This window comes from Aspergillus pseudoviridinutans, assembly GCF_018340605.1.
Source record: "Aspergillus pseudoviridinutans IFM 55266 DNA, scaffold_1, whole genome shotgun sequence".
Lineage (NCBI taxonomy): Eukaryota > Fungi > Ascomycota > Eurotiomycetes > Eurotiales > Aspergillaceae > Aspergillus > Aspergillus pseudoviridinutans.
In genome coordinates this window covers 4,598,262-4,617,310 of record NW_025091281.1, presented here as the reverse complement: position 1 = coordinate 4,617,310, position 19,049 = coordinate 4,598,262, and the positions used below count along the sequence as shown (strand labels likewise).

The window sequence follows — 19,049 nt, the reverse complement described above, 5'->3', positions numbered from 1 at the left end:
CTGGACACGAGAGGGAATAAATGAGCAGACACCTCAGCCGCTGCATGCCTTGAGTTGCCCGACACCAACTGTAATATACATTCACATCTTGACCAGTCTTCAGCTTTGTTGAAATGGAACAAACCTTTACTATTGAGTGTCCTCCCTTTGAGGTTAAGATCTCTCACTGGGACAGGATACTGCCTCCGACACACTCGAAGCGCATCCTCTGCTTTTCCCTCCCCGTCAACACCGACAGAGAGCAGCTGACCGACTACCTCCACATCGCCTTCCACCACACCGTCCAGCGCTTCCCCGTGCTGGCAGGTTCTGTTGTTCCATTCTCGGCAGACCAAGGAGGACGGCCCTGGCTTCGCAACATCGTCCCCGAAGGCGCCGCCCGCCTCATCGTCAAGGACCTGTCGGATGAGCTCAGCTTTGCCGACCTGGCCGAGGCCAACTTCTCGCAACATCTCCTGAACACCGAGCAGCTCTGTCCCCTCCCGGAGGTCGGATACTTTGCCGCGGAGCGGGTCGACGTCTGCCGCTTCCAGGCAAACTTCATCCGAGGGGGCCTGCTCCTTGTCGTTTCCATCATCCACAATGCTGCCGACGGCCGCGGGGTGACCGAGATCATCAAGATCTTCGCCGAAGAGCTCTGCAAGGCTCAGTCCGGCGAGACCGGTCATCCTCTTCAGCAGAGAACCGAGGTGTACCGCTCTGACCGGACAGCCTTCGTGTCGGGCCAGGGGATTCCCGGCGCCATCGAACGCCACGCCGCGTGGACATCTTCGCCGTCCAACGCCCATGCACAGATTCACAATGTAGAGAATTCCTGCCACACCTTCCGCATCAGCGCCACGGCCCTTTCCCAGCTCAAAAACACGCTCTCCGCCACCTCCCAGGGCCCAGAAGATTGGTTTTCCACCAACGACGCCATATCCGCCTTCATCTGGCGCAGCATCATGGTCGCACGGCATCGCGCGGGCATCCTCGATGCGGACGCAACCACCTACGTTGCGCAGCCCGTGGACTGCCGCCGGCACCTCAACATCACCGAACCCTACTTTGGTAACGTCATCTACATGACCAAGTCATCAGTTGCGCTGTCTGTGCTTGCGGATCCAGAGACCGGCCTTGCCGAAGCGGCTCGGGCCCTGCGCACCGAGCTCAGGGGCCTGACAGGCGACAAATTCCGGGATCTGGTCGGGTACGCAGAGCGGACGGCGCTCGAAGCCCACACGCGGCTTAACATTCTCGAGTCCATGGCGACATCGGGGATTATCCTGACCAGTCTTTTTAAGATGGACCTGCACGCCATGAACTTTGGGCCGATCTTTGACGATGGACATATCAAGGCGCTGCGCCTCCCGGCGAGGGGCACTCAGGCAGGGGCTGTCATCGTGCTGCCCCGGGTGCCGGATGGGAGCTGCGAGTTCATGGTGACGGAGCAGGAGAGTACAATCGAGTGTCTGCGGGCCGATCCGTTCTTTGCACGGTTCACGGCAGATAAGCCTGCCGTTACTGACGTCCAGGAGAAAGAGCCAGCGAAGGTCGAACCGGTTGCGCATGAGCAGCCCCTTGTCGCTCAGCATGACAGCACGCCGATTCCCACTGACCTCTCAAACAAAGATATCCCCCCTGCAACTGAGCTACCCAGTGACGGACCCAATGGTTTACACCCTCCGGCGTCGCTCGATGTGGCAACACAGGGGCTCAGCGACCTCCGCCTCATCCCCTCCAACGCAAAAACCCTCTCTACACTAACGGTAACCCGCATCCTCGCACCACATGCCGGTACCATCAAAATCCTCCAGCTGCACCGTCCGGACGCCAAAAACGCCATCTCCTGGCAAATGCTCCGCGAGCTTAGCAGCGAAATCGAAGAGATTCACCACGAATATCACGCGAACAAGACGCGCGCCCTGATCATCGCCAGCGCGGTCGACGGTATCTTCTGCGCTGGAGCTGACCTCAAAGAGAGGAAGCAAATGACACCAGCCGAAACGAAGTCCTTCTTGACCAGCCTGCGCGCTGTGTTCTCGCGGCTCGCAGCGCTGCCTGTCCCCTCGATCGCGTGTGTCTCGGGCAAGGCGCTGGGCGGGGGGCTTGAGCTGGCGCTGTGCTGCCACCTGCGTGTCTTTGCAGCTGATGCCGTTGTTGCGTTGCCCGAGACCAGGCTGGCGATTATCCCCGGTGCGGGGGGGACGTACCGGTTGCCCAATATTGTTGGTGTCTCCAATGCTCTGGACTTGGTTTTAACGGGGAGGTCGGTGCCAGCGAAGGAGGCTGCTGCCATGGGACTGTGTAATCGGCTTGTGGGGATTGAGGGTAATGAAGAGGCGCAGAAGGGTCTGGCCTTGGAGGCTGGACTTCAGTTGGCAGAGAATATATGCAATGCTGGGCCGTTGGCGGTGCGAGCGGCTATCAGCGCGTTGACATATAGCTGCGAGGCGGTTGAGAATGCGGCGTACGACTCCGTTCTCATGACCAAGGATCGTAATGCAGCTTTGGAGGCATTTAGCGAGAAGCGGAAGCCCATTCTGATCGGGGAGTAGATAGTCTTTGTAGTGAGGTTCTCAATTTTCCCTTTTGCTTATATACTCTTGTTGGTTTTCATGCTTGATTTGTAGGCTATATAATATCCAGATTGGTTTGATATAATGCCCAGTACTGCGTCGAAGTGCTCTACATACATATGTGCCACATCTCAATCTCGGAGGTCTAAGAAGCATGTAAATAATAATGTCAATGTAACGAGTGCATTGCAAGCCAATGTCGAACGTATACCATGCTCTCATATCAGCTGTAGCTACTCGTTAAGCGCAGACGGACATGTTCCTCAATTGTAGGCACACTTCCTTCCTCAACCCTCTTCGCCGGATCCAGCGGCTGCAACTTATAATCCAGATTGCCGTCGTAAAAGAAAACCACACTGTACCGATCCTCAGGGTTTCGATTCAACACCCGATGCCAACTACTTCTATACTCCCCACTTGTCATGATCTCCATCAAGTCCGCCATGTTGACAATGTACACGTCCTCCTGCGGTGGCACCCCATGCCACTCGCCCGTCTCATGATCCTGCACCTCCAACCCCGCGTGCTCATCCTGCAGCAGCAACGTCAGCGTTCCGAAATCTGTGTGCTCGCCGCTCCCAAGCTGCCCCTTCTCCTGTCTTGCCTGCTCCCCATCAGGCGGATAATGAAGCAGACGCAGCAAACACATCGGGTCGTCCGAGTCCAGCTCGTCAAACACTCGCGGGCCGTACGGCAGCGTCGCGGCCACAAGCGACAGCACCACCCGCGACAACCGCTGCATCTCGCTGAGGTACTCCTCCAGCACAACCCGGAAGTCCTGCGGGGCCAGCAGCTCTGTGCTCGGCCAGACGTTCGGGCCCTGCAAGAATCGGCCATCGCGCACCCGCGGATGGTCTAGGGGGAGGTCGCTGGAGATGAAGAAGCCCTCTTTGATGTCGCGGACAACTTGCGCCTCTTTGCCCTGGGGTGCGCCGAACTCGAGCTCGTAGGATTGTGTCTCCATTACATCGTATCCGCGGAACCCGACATTTTGGCGCGCATCCAGCGCGAGTTTGGTTTCCAACGGGAGGGCAAAGAATTTAGCGGAGGCGGCGAGGATGGATTTTTGGAGTTTGAGTGGCACGCCATGGCCTTTCATCTGGAAGAAGCCCGTGGATTGGCAGGCTTTACGGACATCGTCGATGACCTGCCGGGCCGCGGGGCTGGAGGGATCGTCGAGGAAGGGGGTGATATCGACCAGGGGGAGGTAGAAGGAGGAGTGCATGGTATATTTCTCTAGGGGTTCTCGAGTAATTGGGATTAATCGTTTGGCTGGCTGACTTTGCATGGTCATCATGACGCCCTGGATCCACGCATTTTATTCCTTTCGCACGCCATCATACGAGTTACGACAAATGTTGGGCTGTTTCGGCACGTTGTTCTTGTCCTTCGGAGAGTGAGGGGACTATGGGACTCGATTCGGTAGGTTTGTATGGATAGAAAGGGCCCGAACCCTGGCATTTAGGCCTCGCAACGGCTTAGTGGCTGCCGGCTACATCTTATCGCGAACTGTAGATCGCTGCCGAGAAAGCTTGTTCCTATAGACTTGCTTCCTTTTTGTTTATCTTGGCTTTCGCGTGCTCAATTGAGCACCAGTAGAGCGTCAAGATAATACTATGAGAAAAACTAGACATTGCGTTGGGTATGAAATGATCCAGTGCTGCCCTTTCATATTCAAACTTTTAGAATAGAATCAATAATAAGATCACACAAGAACGGTCCTGTCAAATAGCATATCTCCATGACGCCCAACGAGCCTGTCATAGTCCCCAATCCAGCTTTCCATCTTCCCCGCATCCTCTGTCTTCACGGCGGCGGGACCAACGCGCGCATCTTCCGCGCCCAATGCAGAGCCCTCGTCAACCACCTCCGGACCGAATACCGCTTTGTCTTCGCTCAGGCGCCTTTCGCGTCTAATTGCGGATCCGACGTTCTCGCGGTCTACAGCCAATGGGGACCCTTCCGCCGCTGGCTCCGCTGGCGACGGGAGCACCCGGAAATCGCGCCCCAAGACGCGGTGGCTGCAATCGATGAATCGCTTTCAGCGGCGATCCGTGACGATGACCGCGCCGGGTACACGGGTGAGTGGATCGCCATCTTGGGCTTCAGCCAGGGCGCGAAAGTCGCCGCAAGTTTGCTGTATCGACAACAGACACGGGGTTTTGAGGATGACCGGCTTCCGAGATTCCGTTTCGGCGTTCTTCTGGCCGGGCAGGGCCCGCTGGTATCGCTGGATGCGGATTCGGAGGGCACACGCTGTTCTGGGTTGCCGGACGCAGGGCAAATCACGGATATGACATTCGCGAATGGGGTTATTTGGCGGGGAGAGGGGAAAGGCAATATATTGCGTACACCTACTTTGCATGTCCATGGATTACGAGATCCAGGATTGGAGCGCCATCAAGTATTGTTTGAGGACTTTTGTGATCGGAGGACAGCGAGAGTCGTGCAATGGGATGGGGATCATCGCGTGCCGCTCAAGGTGAAAGATGTATCGCTTGTGGCAGAGAAAATTCGCGAGCTAGCTAGGGAGACTTGATTAGAGTTCTAGATGAGGGGCATTATAGATTCTACGATTGCAAACTCAGATCTTCCCTCAAACAAAAGCGTAGTCCACTATTACAACAACATTATATCCTTCGCTTCCCAGGACATCATCCCAAGGACTAGGATGAATGGCGATAGCTTCTGAACCTGCGTTAGCCTTTAAAAGCATATGCGAGACATCAGAGGACCATGAAATGATCAAATACCTATCTCGGCTCCTTCCTCTCGCCTGGTTAGTATCGTTCGGGCGATTTTCTTTCATAAGCTTACACCGCAGCCTGCCACTTAGCGGGATCAGCGGTCTGCCGAGTGCAGATGATAGCTGATAGGAGTTGTAACATGGTGAATTTAGCCTTCCGTCCTTTTCGGAGGTAAGTCAGATCGCGACTATTGCAAGTGGCGTAAACGAATCCGCAGCAAACCAGCCGAGGGCGGCCACATTGCGTGCAGCAGGAACAGACGTGCATGCTGCGACGGAAACAGAAACGGCAAGAATGTGTAAATATACCTGAAGCCACAGTCTAAATAGCGAGATAGAAAATTGATCAATCAATCAGTGAGCACGTCTGATGTTGACGGCCGTGTATATACAATTTCCTTCGAGTCTTGTCTCAACATGACCACACATCCTCGCCAGAAGCCCAAGGTGTTCCTATTCGGCCCTCAAGCACTTGCTCTCGATGCGAAATTCTTCCATCAGCTCCGTCTTAATCTCCATGCCGACCAGAACGCCAAGTGGGCTCTGAGTATCGTACCGGAACTGCCGCACGTCTGGGAAAGCCTCATCCACCATGTTCCCAAGTTGCAACACGTGAACGGCGCCCAATTGCTACGTGACCTCAACCGAGGGCTGCAGACTGGAGAGATATCGCCCTCTCTCTTTCCATTACCGAATATCCTACTTTCCCCCTTGGTAGTGATCGCTCAGCTAACACAGTATGCGAACTTTCTCACGGCGGCATTACCGAACCTCGGCGAGACCGATGAGCTCCCAGCGTCCGTCACAGAGGCTGCTGAGACGCTAGGGTTATGCACCGGCATTCTCAGCGCATTTGCAGTGTCGTCGTCCTCCAGCCTGGCTCAGCTCTACAAAAATGGCGCAGTGGCAGTTCGGCTTGCCATGCTTGCTGGCGCGCTGGTGGATGCGGAGCAATCATCGCCTGGCTCAGATGGTGTTGCAACGTCAGTCTCTGTGTCCTGGAATGGTGTTGAGCCCAGTGCTGCACTGTCTAGAGTGTTAAAGGACTGTCCTGAGGTGGGTCACTCTGCAGTCTATAGATTCAGGAAAGCATATACTCACGAAGCTCAGGCATACATATCCGTTCATGTTGACGAGAAGAGATCAACAGTCACTGTCTCTCAGCGAGAGGCTGCCAACCTAGTTCAGCAAATGAAGGACTCTGGCTTGCATGTGTTTGACGTCGCGCTATCCGGACGATTTCACTGGTCCGGACATGCAGCAGACGCAGAGCGACTCATTGCGTTCTGTAGCAGCCATGCCGAATTCCAGTTCCCCGAGCCTTCCGAAATGCTCCTGCCCAGCATTTTGAGCACAGGCGGCAGTCTCCATGAGATTGCGTTGCGGGAAATCCTGCTGAAGCCGTCGCAGTGGCTGGAGACCTTTACCCGCGTCTACTCATCTCACCTGGAGGCCGCGGGTGCCACGTTCATATGCTTTGGCCCAGAGCGGTGCACGCCACCCACAATGACAAGGAAGTTAGGCTCTCAGCTAGTCCAGCTCACAGACATTGACCTGTCGACTTCTCCGCTGCCTGCACAGCTTCTAGGCCAGAGCCTGGATGAGCTCCCAGATGATCGGGTTGCTGTCATCGGCATGGCCTGCCTTGTCCCAGGGGCCGACGATCTCGACGGATATTGGAAAATCCTCACGAGCGGCCAGTCCCAGCACACAGAGGTGCCCTTGGAGCGCTTCTCAATGCAGACTGCATTTAGGGAGCTGGATCCTAATCGCAAATGGTACGGCAACTTCATCGCGGACTATGACGCTTTCGATCACAAATTCTTCAAGAAGAGTCCGCGGGAAATGGCATCCGCTGACCCACAACATCGTTTGATCATGCAGTTGGCATACCAGGCTGTGGAGCAGTCAGGTTATTTCAGAGCCCAAGGGGAGGCACCAGCGAGCAGGCATATTGGATGCTATATCGGAATCGGCAATGTCGATTATGACCGAAACATCGCCTGCTACCCAGCGAATGCTTACTCTGCCACGGGAAACCTGCGGAGTTTCGTTGCGGGAAAAGTGAGTCATTACTTTGGCTGGACGGGCCCCAGTGTGACCATCGATACGGCCTGTTCATCCTCAGGTGTTGCGGTCCACCAGGCCTGTCGCTCGATCCTTCACGGGGAATGTACCAGTGCGTTGGCCGGTGGTGTCAACGTCCTCAGTCACCCGGACTGGTTCCATAATCTAGCTGGCGCTTCCTTCTTGAGTCCGACAGGCCAGTGCAAGCCATTTGATGCCGCAGCGGACGGATATTGCCGAGGAGAAGGGGCCGGCGTGGTCTACCTCAAGAAACTGTCGTCCGCCATTGCGGATGGTGATCAAGTGCTCGGGGTGATTGCGAGCACGAAAGTCTATCAAAATCAGAACTGTACCCCTATCACCGTCCCCAACACGGACTCATTGTCAGAGCTCTTTCAGGATATTGTTCAACAAGCCAGACTCCCACCTCAGGCCATCTCGGTAGTCGAGGCGCATGGCACAGGGACTCCGGTCGGCGATCCGGCGGAGTATGCAGCGATCAAAAGAACACTCGGCGGCTCGGTTCGCTCAGATGTGCTCTCTCTGATGTCGGTCAAGGGACTCCTTGGCCATACGGAGTTTGCCTCGGGGATAATATCCCTGGTGAAGGTCCTGCTCATGATCCACGAGGGCTTCATCCCGCCACAGGCCAGCTTTACTTCCATCAACCCTGCACTGCAAGTTGCTCCGCAGGACATGATTGACATCCCGACAAGAACGAAGCCTTGGGATGTGGGCTTTCGCGCAGCACTGATCAACAACTATGGGGCCTCTGGCTCAAACGCTTCCATAGTCGTTACTCAGGGACCCAGGGCTAGCTTTCATGCTTCGAAGACTGCTCTCGTGTCGGCAGATGGTGTGAGCTTCCCATTCTGGTTCTGTGCGCACGATTCCCAGAGTCTCCGGGCCTACATTATCAAATTTAGGGACTTCCTGCAACGACACGCCAGTTCAAACAAGGACCTGAGTGCACGCAATCTGTCCTTTCAGCTAGCACGCCAGTCCAACCGCGCTCTTCCAAACGCTCTGATCCTGAAGGCTTCCTCTGCGACTGACCTGGATCAGAAGCTGCTTGCTTTCGAGCAAGCAGAAAAAAGCACTGGGGAAATTCAACCGCCGCCTGCCCGTCCGGTGATTCTTTGCTTCGGCGGGCAGGTTTCCACGTTTGTAGGTCTGTCAGAAGATCTTTATTACCAGATCGCTGCCCTGAAAGCCCATCTCGACGAGTGCGACGCCGTATGTATCTCTCTGGGCCTGAACAGTATCTATCCCGACATCTTCCAGACGTCTCCCATACAAGACACAGTCAAGCTTCAAACAATGCTTTTTGCCACGCAGTATTCCTGCGCCAGACTGTGGGTTGAGTCCGGTGTCCAAATTGCTGCTGTGGTAGGACACAGTTTTGGCGAGTTGACGGCATTGTGCGTCGCGGGGGTTTATTCACTTAAGGATGCGCTCAAGTTGATTTCTGGTCGCGCTCGTCTCATCCGGGATAGCTGGGGCGCGGAGAAAGGAGCCATGCTCGCCGTTGAGGCGGATTTGACGGATGTGCAAGCCTTGATCTCCTTGTCGAAAAAGGCATCAGGTATCGCCTCTGATGTTTCGATCGCTTGTTACAATGGTCCCAAGCTGTTCACACTGGCTGGCTCAGTAAAATGCATTGAACTCACTCAGGAACTGGCAAAGACCAGCCCTGCTTTCTCGAGCATAAAGACAAAGAGGCTGGGCGTCACCAATGCCTTTCATTCCTCCCTCGTTGACCCGCTCATTGGTGACCTCGAAGCACTCGGTCAAGAGATTACGTTTAAAGAGCCCGCAATTCGCGTTGAACACGCAACCGAGTTAAAAACTACCGGCCAACCAGCAGGCAACTTCATCGCTCAGCACCTGAGGAACCCGGTGTTCTTCAATCACGCAGTCCAGCGACTGGCCAAGGAGTTCCCGTCGGCTATCTGGCTGGAGGCTGGATCGAATTCTACTGTCACCAATATGGCGAGCCGCGCCCTGGGCAATTCGACGTCAAAACATCATTTCCAGTCCGTCAATATAACTGGTGAATCCTCCTCCATCCAAAGCCTAGTTGACACGACGATAAAGCTATGGAAGGAGGGCCTGAACATATCCTTCTGGGCCCACCATGCCAGACAGACACCCGATTATACCCCCGTTATTCTCCCTCCGTACCAATTCGAAAAGTCACGACATTGGATGCACTTGCAAGAGCCCCGGAAGCTTGATGTTTCAGCGGCCGAGCCTCTGCAACATCCTGACGTGGCCAAGGGTCTTACAACCTTCCTCAGCTATCAGGATCCGTCACAACAGTCCGCGCGGTTCCGAGTCAACACGGGAGTAGACAAATTTCAACAGCCAACCTCCGCCAATGTCGTTGCCAGCACAGCTGCCGTTGCCCCAGGCATTCTCCAGCTACAGATCGCCCTGGACGCTCTGACGAATCTCCGGCCGGATTTCGACAAGTACAAGTTCCAGCCGGAGATCCGGGGTGTATCCTACCACAACGCACTCCCCGCTCACCCTTCCAGCGAGGTGTACCTCGACGTGTTTTCTAAAGACGACAAGGGTGTCACCTGGGACTGGCGGCTCCATTCGAAAGACTCGGAGTTCAGCTCCGGCACGGTAGATTTCCGACCAGCGAGTGACCCTCAACTCACGGTCGACTACGAGAATCTGGCTCGCCTGAGCGGTCAGAAGCGCTGTGCACGTCTCCTCCACGGCGGTCATGCTGACGAAGTCCTCCAGGGACGGAACATCTACCGGGCCTTCGAGCAGGTGGTCAAATACGGGGAACCGTTCCGCTGCGTTACCAAGATTGCAGGAATCGAAAATGAGTCAGCTGGCCAGGTCATCAAGTCCTACCAAGAGGAAGCGTGGATCGACCCCGTTCTGACCGAGTGCTTCTGCCAGGTCGCTGGTATCTTCGTCAACTTGATGACCCACTCGTCGGATCTGGATGACCGTGGCATCTTTGTCTGCGATGGGATCTCCAGATGGACGCGTAGGCCCCGGCTGAGTACAACCGGTTCGCTGTCGGATCACTGGGAGGTCTTCGCGGTTCACCACCACGAGTCTGAGAACAAGTATGTCAGCGACGTGTTTGCGTTTGATGCTCGCGATGGATCATTAGTCGAAGCAATTCTTGGCCTCTCGTATCACAGAGTACCTATGGAATCTATTCGAAAAGTCTTAAGCCGTGCCGCCGAACAAACACCTGCTTCTGCTTCTGCTGGTATCCCTCTTTCTGTCTCAATGACTCCTTCATCAACCCCTCCCATCGAAGAATCCACTCGCTCAGTTTCATCACCCTATCCAGAGCCGGGGAAGGAACCTGTAAAGAAGAAGGCAGCCAAACTGCCGGGACTGGACGTCTGGGCCAAAACCCGCGAAATAATCTGCAATCTGTCCGGGCTGGAACCTGAAGAGATTCAGGACGACTCTGACCTAATTGAGCTGGGTATTGATTCTCTCATGGCAATGGAGCTGGTACGCGAGGTGCAGGCTGCATTCAAGTGCACGCTTAGGAATGAGCAGCTGATGGAACTGACCGACTTTAAGAGCCTGGTTCGGTGCATTCAGTCTACGCTAGGGCTTGGCGATGATGAGGATGTGGAGGAAGTGCCAGCAGAAGCCGCTGCTGGCACAAATGGTACTGTTCACGTCAACGGTGCCAACGAAGCCAATGGAGTCAATGGCATTAATGGAATTAACCGAAATGGTGTTCACACGAATGGTAACGACGGCCACGCCACTTTCACGACATCCATGGTCCGAGACACCTTCAGCGATTTCAAATGGACTACGGACGACGCCATCATCAAGGGCCGCCTCGCAAACTACTACAAAGAGGTCATGCCGAGATCCACTGAGCTCTGTATCAAGTATATCGTTGACGCATTCGAGCAACTAGGCTGCTCTATCGGGTCCGCAGCGCCCGGCCAACGCCTTGAGCGCATTCCATACCACCCCAAGCATGCACAGTTTTTAGACTTGATCTATGGCTTTCTGGAAACCGAGGCACGCCTGGTCGATATCAATGGCGCGGAAATCACGCGCACCGCTGTTGCACCACCCACCACCTCTGCGGAAACACTACTCGCAAAGTTGCTTCACGACGAGCCAGTTCACGCCGCCGAACACAGGCTTACAGCACTGGTGGGAGCCAGGTTTGCAGACTTGATTACAGGCAAGGAGGATGGTCTGCAGCTGGTCTTCGGCACTCCCGAAGCCCGCGAGATCGCGTCAGAGATGTATGCCAGATCACCCATCAATACCGTCTGGATCCAGCAACTCGCCGACTTTCTGCTTCAGCTGCTCGGTCAACTTCCGCGAACGGGAGCGCCCATCTGTATCCTCGAAATTGGCGCGGGGACTGGAGGCACAACAAGCAGGATTGTACCCCTGCTCGCCAAACTTGGTGTCCCTGTCAAGTACACCATGACTGATATCTCTGGCTCACTGATCGCGGCCGCGCGCAAGCGCTTCAAGCAGTATCCGTTCATGGAGTTCAAGGTACTGAACATGGAAACCGAACCGGACGCGAAACTCCTCGAAAGCCAGCACATTGTCCTCGCCACTAACTGTGTCCACGCCACGAGGGATCTGGCCGTCTCCCTAAAGAACCTGCATCGGATCCTGCGGCCGGAAGGTTTCCTGGTCATGCTCGAGATGACGCAGCAGGTGCCTTGGGTGGATTTCGTCTTCGGATTCATCGAGGGTTGGTGGCTGTTCGAGGACGGACGAAGTTATGTCCTCCAGCCTGCGGACTACTGGGAGCGAGTGCTGCACTCGGTGGGATACGGCCATGTCGACTGGACGGCTGGAGATCTTCCCGAAGCCAACATTCAACGCCTTATTATTGCTCATGCGTCTGGGGCCAGGTATGATCGAGCGCCGAAACCTGCTTTGCATCTCACTTCAGAATCCCAATTGACCGCAGATGACCCAGAGCGCGGCGCCACCATTGACGAGTACGTCGTCAAGTACACGAACGGCTTTGTCCCGCCATCGCTGCCCCGCGCAGCCGTGGGCAATGCATCCCTGAGCAAAAAGCATTGTGTGCTGGTCACCGGCGCCACGGGCAGTCTGGGTTCCCACATTGTGGCCTATTTCGCCCAGCGCCCGGACATCAGCACGGTCATCTGCCTTAACCGGGTCAGCACCGTCGACGCAGCCCAACGGCAGCGTGCCTCCCTCGAAATGCGCGGGATCACCCTAGACGCGACATCTCTGTCGAAGCTCCAAGTGCTTGAAAGCGACACCAGCAAACCCCACCTCGGCTTATCGCCCGAGACCTACAACTACCTCACTCGCACTGTCACCCACATAGTCCACAGCGCTTGGCCGATGAGCCTGACACGGCCCATCCGCACGTACGAGACGCAATTCAAGACAGCCCGCAACCTGCTCTCCCTCGCAAGGGATGTGGTTGAGCTCCGACCCGCCCCCTTCAAGCTCGGCTTCCAATTCGTTTCCTCCAGCGCCGTCATCGCCAATTACCCGCTTTGGACTGGAACCCCGCTCGTTCCGGAGGAACCAGGCACAATCGCCTCACTACCGGGAACGGGCTACGCAGAGGCGAAACTCGTCGTCGAGCGAATGCTGGCTCAGACGTTGTATCAGTATCCGGAATCCTTCCATCCGATGGCCGTACGCGTCGCCCAAATCGCTGGCTCGACATCCAACGGGTACTGGAATCCGACTGAGTACATGCCCTTCCTGATCAAGTCATCACAGGTGCTCCGGCTCCTGCCGGACCTCGAGGGTACGCTCTCGTGGTATCCGGTGAATGATGTAGCGGCTACCCTGGGCGAGCTGCTCCTCACTGAAACATCGACTGATCTAATCTACCATATCGATAACCCGTCACGGCAGGGATGGAAGGAGATGATCGGGACTTTAGCGCGGGCGCTGGGAATCAGTGAGGAAGGTATCGTGCCGTATGAGACTTGGGTAGATCGCGTCAGGAGGTTCCGGGCCAGTGTGAGCGATAATCCGGCGTTGCAGTTGATTGAGTTCTTTGATCATTATTTCGTGCCTATGTCGTGCGGCGGGTTGGTGCTGGATACGGGCAAGGCCAGGAGGCATTCGGAGACGCTGAGGCAACAGGGACCGATTGATGAGGGACTGTTGATGAAATATATCCTGAGATGGAAGCAGGAGGGATTCTTGAATCCCTAGAGCTAGCCAATTCTCCCCTCGCCCTTTATAACAACTACGTTAAATACAGATTATCTCTCAACGCTGTTTCCGGGCTTGGCAAGATAGATCTGGCTACTGGCGATGACATTCACTACAATGGGTACAGTCAGTCATATCACGTCTGTATGAAGCGTCCAATTTTCAGCTCTTCCGGTCCATTAAGACACTCTGGTCAGGCAAAATTGACCAAAACTATTACTTACAGCTCTCTATATGGACTGTATATAAAATCATAATCTTTATTATGGGGGATCCAGGCTAAGTACGCATAGTAAAATAATCCCAGTTTACTCAATTCTTCATAGGTAGGCTTCTAATGGGTGTAGGTAGCTTAGAATAGGTAGTACTAAAGCGTGAGTAGATAGTACAGTAGTGCAGCTTAGCTGCTTATGTAGAGGTTATGCACGCTGAAAAGTTGTAAATCCTATACCATCTATTATTAGCGCATATAGATACGGCGACCTTGACCAAGCATGTCCAGCCAGGGCAGTAGATATTAAACTAGAGGGCTGATTTGCATATCTGAAGGTTTTATATTTTGTGATTCATCTGCCTGTAGTATCAATCTCGACGCTCTGCTGTGATTCATTGAAATTCAAGAAAAAGCAAACAGGAATACAAACTGGCAATGTCGATGATTACGCGACGCTGCGGAAAGCTTGCCCTACGCAGAAACTGGACGTGAGATACAGTAATTGCTCCAAAACCCAAAGATCCTGATAATGCATGCCTCCTTAGAAGACAGAGGTAAATACAGGATCACAACAAAGGCATTTAATAAGCGCATGAAAAGTCCCAGGCATATGAACCTCTTCGCAGAAAGTAAACCCATAAATAGTCGCCTTTCATTTAAGGAGAAGCCGGTTTTGCAAACGAATCCGGAGTGGTCCGGAGCCGCGAGTAGCCCCCGAGACCTGGCTACTGGCTCCAGCGTCATCTTGACGGATGGGAGCCGTTTCTGTTCTTGGGGTAGGGTCCTTCACGGAAGATTCGTCCATCTTACTCCAGACCGTCTCAGGGTAGAGGAGAACGTCGCCCTTCCATAACCCGGGCCACAGAGAGAACTCCACAACGGTGCCTTCTCCTTCTTGTCCCGTCACGCTTTGCATTGTGCCAGATATAAATCGATGACCAGAGGAGGTATGTGAGAATTTATACCGATCTGTCTGTCGCTCGAGGCGTCGCTTGAAGTCCACGCAGCTTTGGAAAAGTTCATACAGCTTCTTTTCTCTCAATCCGGGATCAGCAGATGCACAGGGGCCGAGTTGCTCAACCCCTCTCATGCATTCCAGGGCTGCGTCGTCCAGATGTCCTTTGGTGACTGATTGGATGGCCATGCTGGTGGCTGAGCGCCAGTTGTCAGCCACATGGCGTGGGCCTGGACACGCAACGGTTAGCAGAAGTTCAAATGATGAGATATTGCTAGAGCGAAAACATACATTTGTCAAAAATCTCCGACTCCATGGTAATCAGGCCATACTCAATGTCAGGGTTTGTGACTCCCACCATGTACATGTCAAAGAAATAGTAGAAGAGATATGACGATACGAATGCCCGGATAAAAGCCCAGTTTTGGTGCATATTCTGCATCTTGTTGATCGTTGCCATACTGTACGGCACATCAACGGGTTTCAGCTGCGGGAGATCTTGCAGAAGACTCGGGTCCTTGAAGCTACCCTTGACCCAAACGTCCAGTTTTTGGCTGAGCTTGGCCATTTCCCGAACCACCTCGTCATCATTAAGAATGTCCGGATGATACTGCATGTCATTCAGTCGTTTCGTGAGCTCAGCAATGTGCTCATCTCTTTGCAGTAACAGTTGCGAGGCTTCATGACGGATCTCTTCAATTTCCTCCTTTTGCCTGCGACATTTTTCCTCTGCTTGCTGTGCCCAGTGGTAAACTTGGTCGAATTCGTTGAAGTGACGCGCCCGCATTCTCACGTACCAGCCCTCATCCATCGCGCGTCTGGTCTCTGTTGCTGCGTTTACGATACGTTGATTGCCGCCGCGCCCTGTATGTGAGCGAGACTGTCGTCCTTTGTCTGCTTGAGTCTGGTGTTGCTGAGGGATCGATTGCTTCTGCTCTGCTCTGAGGTTAGTTGTGACTCAAATGAAACTAAGTGAGTTTGTATACCTAATTCTACCACTGAGCTGGCGTTCATTCCGGAGCCAAATTGAAACGAGGAGAGCCACAAAAGCATATCAGAAATTGACTGAAAGGAAGTATAAAGCTTATGATCATCTGAATTTCAATTCTAACAATCGGGCATGCACTGCTATTTTAATGATGAGCCGAGAGTAATCCCAGGCATGAGCAAGAAGTGAGCTGAATGAACTGCATGGACTTGCCGATGATAAGATCAACTCTCGATCACCGTCACCTACTTAACCTTCTCAGTTACACAGCTCCTGAAGATCTTCGGTCCTTCACATTTGCGTCTTTCCAAAGTCATCTCTTGCCCACTTTGGCGATCATTTTATCACAGTTAGTCCACTGCAGAGCCACGCCGCACATCAGCCCAGCTCAATCTCTTACCTCCCCCTTACAAAGCCACTCTGCAGACACTTACGTCTTTATCGTCTTGTTTTCTCCTATCCCTTACCCTCGAGAGCGACCCCAGACTTCAACACAATGGCCGCAAGCCCGCGTATTGTCGTGGGTATGGACTTCGGCACCACGTACAGCGGGTAAATGTTTCCCAATTCATTATACGGCTTCTTGATACTCATCTGTCTAGTGTCGCCTTCGCTCTCTACTCCAGTCCTGACGATGTCGAGGTTGTCACAGTCTGGCCAGGGGCTAGAAAAAGTGAGTTCAACGTTCTCTCAAATCCAGCAATCAAGAGCTCATACTGGCAGGAACAACGCCCAAAGTTCCAACTACCATATCATACGAGCACGGAAAAAGCTTGTGGGGCTATCAGACACCGATGTTTGGCGAGGTCGTTCGGGGTATCAAACTTCTCCTTGACCCGACCCAGGAAATCGATTACACGCCTGCGATGCAGTCAAAGGAGATATTAGCAAAGTATGACAAAGAGCCAGTTGACGTCGCTCGGGATTACCTTCAGCTTCTGGTCAATGCGGCAAAGGAAACTCTCCGCCGTCGGTTCGGGAATGCCTTGGATAGCATGGAGATTCGATATGTACTAACGGTGCCTGCTGTTTGGACTGACAAAGCCAAGAACATGACCTTAACTGCAGCGACTGATGCAGGTATTTCTGCGCTCGATGTGACCCTGGTGTCGGAACCTGAAGCAGCGGCTCTCTCTTGCCTCAACACCATTCAACCCAATACTATCGAGGTAAGCGCGCCTCCGAAGATTAAGTTACAGCACACTGACTATTGACCAGAACGGCGACGTGGTCATAATATGCGACGCGGGTGGTGGTACAGTGGTACGTAAAATCCAAGACGGCAATGAACACGATGATATTTACTTAAGCAGGATCTGATCTCCTACCGCGTGAAGAGTGTCAATCCCCTTGAACTAATGGAGGTCACTGAAGGAACTGGTATATCAGCCAGAAATCTCACCGTGAAGCAATGCTTACCAGGTGAACTTAGGGGCCATTTGCGGATCTGTACTTCTTGATAAGCGGTTTGAAAGCTATCTGATCGGACTTTTTGGAGAGAGAACATACCAAAGCTTACCTCACAAAACTCGCGAGACAGCGTTGAATCACTGGCAGGACTTCGTGAAGCCAAATTTTGCCGGTGCCTCCATTGAAGATGATGACGAATATTCCGAAGTGGACTACTCTGTGCCTTTAAACGGTGTTGGCGACAAGCCGGAGATAGGACTGGAGGGCGGATTCTTGAATATGACAAAGTTGGTCAAGACTTCATCGGTGACACCTACATGGACAGGCTGACCGCGAATAGAGAGAACGTTGGAGGCATATTTCTTCCTGTTGTTGATGAAGTTGAAAGACTGGTGCAGGACCAGATGGTACAAATATCCATGGCTGGAATGCGGGCCAAGGTAAGCGGAACAAACAGGTAGTTTCGACCTTTACAGTCACTTACAATTGATTATAAACAGGCTATCTTCTTGGTTGGTGGCTTTGGTTCTTCCGAATATCTCTTCCGACGCTTGCAATCGGCCGTGGTGGATGTAACCGTGCTACAGCCGCCTAACGCGCAAGTCTTCCTGGATAGCAATCAAAGCCCACACACTGACACCATTGCAGATGGTCTGCCGTTGTTCGGTATGTTTCTCAGTCTTCTGCAGCAATCTTTGGCCTTTCTAACAAGGTTTCAGTGGAGCGGTTCTGCGAGGGCTGGGAGGAAACCAGGTAGGACAGAGAATTGCTCGATGTCACTACGGCATCAAATTTGATATCGAGTACAATCCGCGGCGTCATAATGCGGCGGACAAATACTGGAACGCCTTGACTGAGAAGTGGTACGTGGGTAACCGCATGAAGTGGTATATTGAAAAGGTGAGGATATGCCCAACCCCCAGCTGGTCCATCGGGTTTCGCCTAATTGGTCTACATCAGGGAAAGCCTATCTCAGAGGACAAGCCGATCAGAATGAACTGGGCCCGTAACATGGCAAAGGTGTCTTGCGTGGAGACACTAAGACGAGTCAGCACTTCGCTGTACATTTGCAACCTCGACGACGCACCAGATCATCTCACTGAAGGTATGATGGAATGATGCACATAACTGATGATTGTTTGCTAACTTTATAATAGATGTCTTTAAGGTCTGCACTTTAGAGGCAAACCTCAGCGCAATTCCACGCAACTTCTTCAGCAGTGGGACGAATTCCGTGGGACAGAGTTACTACACGATCCCTTATCAGATTGCCATGACACCTACTTCTGCGTCAATTTTATTTAACCTTGAGTTCAACGGGGTGTCTTATGGATCAGTGCAGGCCAAGTATTAAGTTGTGGCCTTGTTGTTAGTGGCAGCGTCGCCTTCATGCTCGCCACATTCACCGGTATTCGTTCTTCGATCTACAAATCGCCATTGTTTTGCAACATCTCAAGCATAAGCATTATATCTCAGGGGTTTTGAGCACAGTGTGGTTTTTTATTCTAGTTTTCTATTATTCTTGCTTTTCGAAGTTGGCAATGCAACACACGAGGGTCAAGTTCCATTGCGGCAATTGATATTACTTTGAGGCAACAAGCACAGTATAGGATGACTCCGATGTAGCATGCCGCTTAAGGGACAATTCTGCGGTCTGAAACGAGTAGCGTAAGCAGGCATATATCCACTTTCAATACGAGCAAGCAATTATCTGTCATAGGCCCCCATCTATCTAGTCAGCATGCCAAGACCTTTCGGCCTAGAAAAGCCCCGTTGGTTGCCAAATGCTTTTTTCTCCTTCATTTGATCTTTTTGATACTATTGGCGCCCAGCATCGCAGCCCTACGAGTCATAACGTCCGGTCAATCGGAGCATATGAAAGTGCCGATTTCGCCGCATACACCGTCAGGAGAAAATAC

At 53.2% G+C, this 19,049-nt stretch overlaps 6 protein-coding genes across 6 annotated transcripts; 4 read left to right on the top strand and 2 right to left on the bottom strand.

Moving 5' to 3' along the window:
• Positions 1-113: 113 nt before the first annotated feature.
• Asppvi_001610 (uncharacterized protein) lies at positions 114-2,537 on the top strand (the record flags this gene model as incomplete). The annotated part of the gene is made up of 1 exon (XM_043297904.1): positions 114-2,537. The coding sequence occupies one exon, from the start codon at positions 114-116 to the stop codon at positions 2,535-2,537; it is 2,424 nt and encodes an 807-aa protein (XP_043153839.1).
• Positions 2,538-2,781: 244 nt separating this feature from the next.
• Positions 2,782-3,783, bottom strand: Asppvi_001609 (isopenicillin N synthase family dioxygenase; the record flags this gene model as incomplete). Its single annotated transcript, XM_043297903.1, has 1 exon — positions 2,782-3,783. One exon carries the CDS (start codon positions 3,781-3,783, stop codon positions 2,782-2,784), a length of 1,002 nt encoding a protein of 333 aa, XP_043153838.1.
• Positions 3,784-4,299: 516 nt separating this feature from the next.
• Asppvi_001608 (uncharacterized protein) lies at positions 4,300-5,097 on the top strand (the record flags this gene model as incomplete). Its single annotated transcript, XM_043297902.1, has 1 exon — positions 4,300-5,097. One exon carries the CDS (start codon positions 4,300-4,302, stop codon positions 5,095-5,097), a length of 798 nt encoding a protein of 265 aa, XP_043153837.1.
• A 624-nt stretch (positions 5,098-5,721) lies between these two features.
• Positions 5,722-13,563, top strand: Asppvi_001607 (type I iterative polyketide synthase; the record flags this gene model as incomplete). Its single annotated transcript, XM_043297901.1, has 2 exons — positions 5,722-6,360; positions 6,415-13,563. 2 exons carry the CDS (start codon positions 5,722-5,724, stop codon positions 13,561-13,563), a joined length of 7,788 nt encoding a protein of 2,595 aa, XP_043153836.1.
• An 866-nt stretch (positions 13,564-14,429) lies between these two features.
• On the bottom strand, positions 14,430-16,314 carry Asppvi_001606 (uncharacterized protein; the record flags this gene model as incomplete). Its single annotated transcript, XM_043297900.1, has 3 exons — positions 14,430-14,962; positions 15,024-15,668; positions 16,188-16,314. The coding sequence occupies 3 exons, from the start codon at positions 16,312-16,314 to the stop codon at positions 14,430-14,432; spliced, it is 1,305 nt and encodes a 434-aa protein (XP_043153835.1).
• Positions 16,315-16,514: 200 nt separating this feature from the next.
• Positions 16,515-18,484, top strand: Asppvi_001605 (uncharacterized protein; the record flags this gene model as incomplete). Its single annotated transcript, XM_043297899.1, has 9 exons — positions 16,515-16,889; positions 16,939-16,983; positions 17,034-17,100; positions 17,153-17,417; positions 17,471-17,570; positions 17,631-17,796; positions 17,843-18,030; positions 18,091-18,235; positions 18,288-18,484. 9 exons carry the CDS (start codon positions 16,515-16,517, stop codon positions 18,482-18,484), a joined length of 1,548 nt encoding a protein of 515 aa, XP_043153834.1.
• Positions 18,485-19,049: the final 565 nt, after the last annotated feature.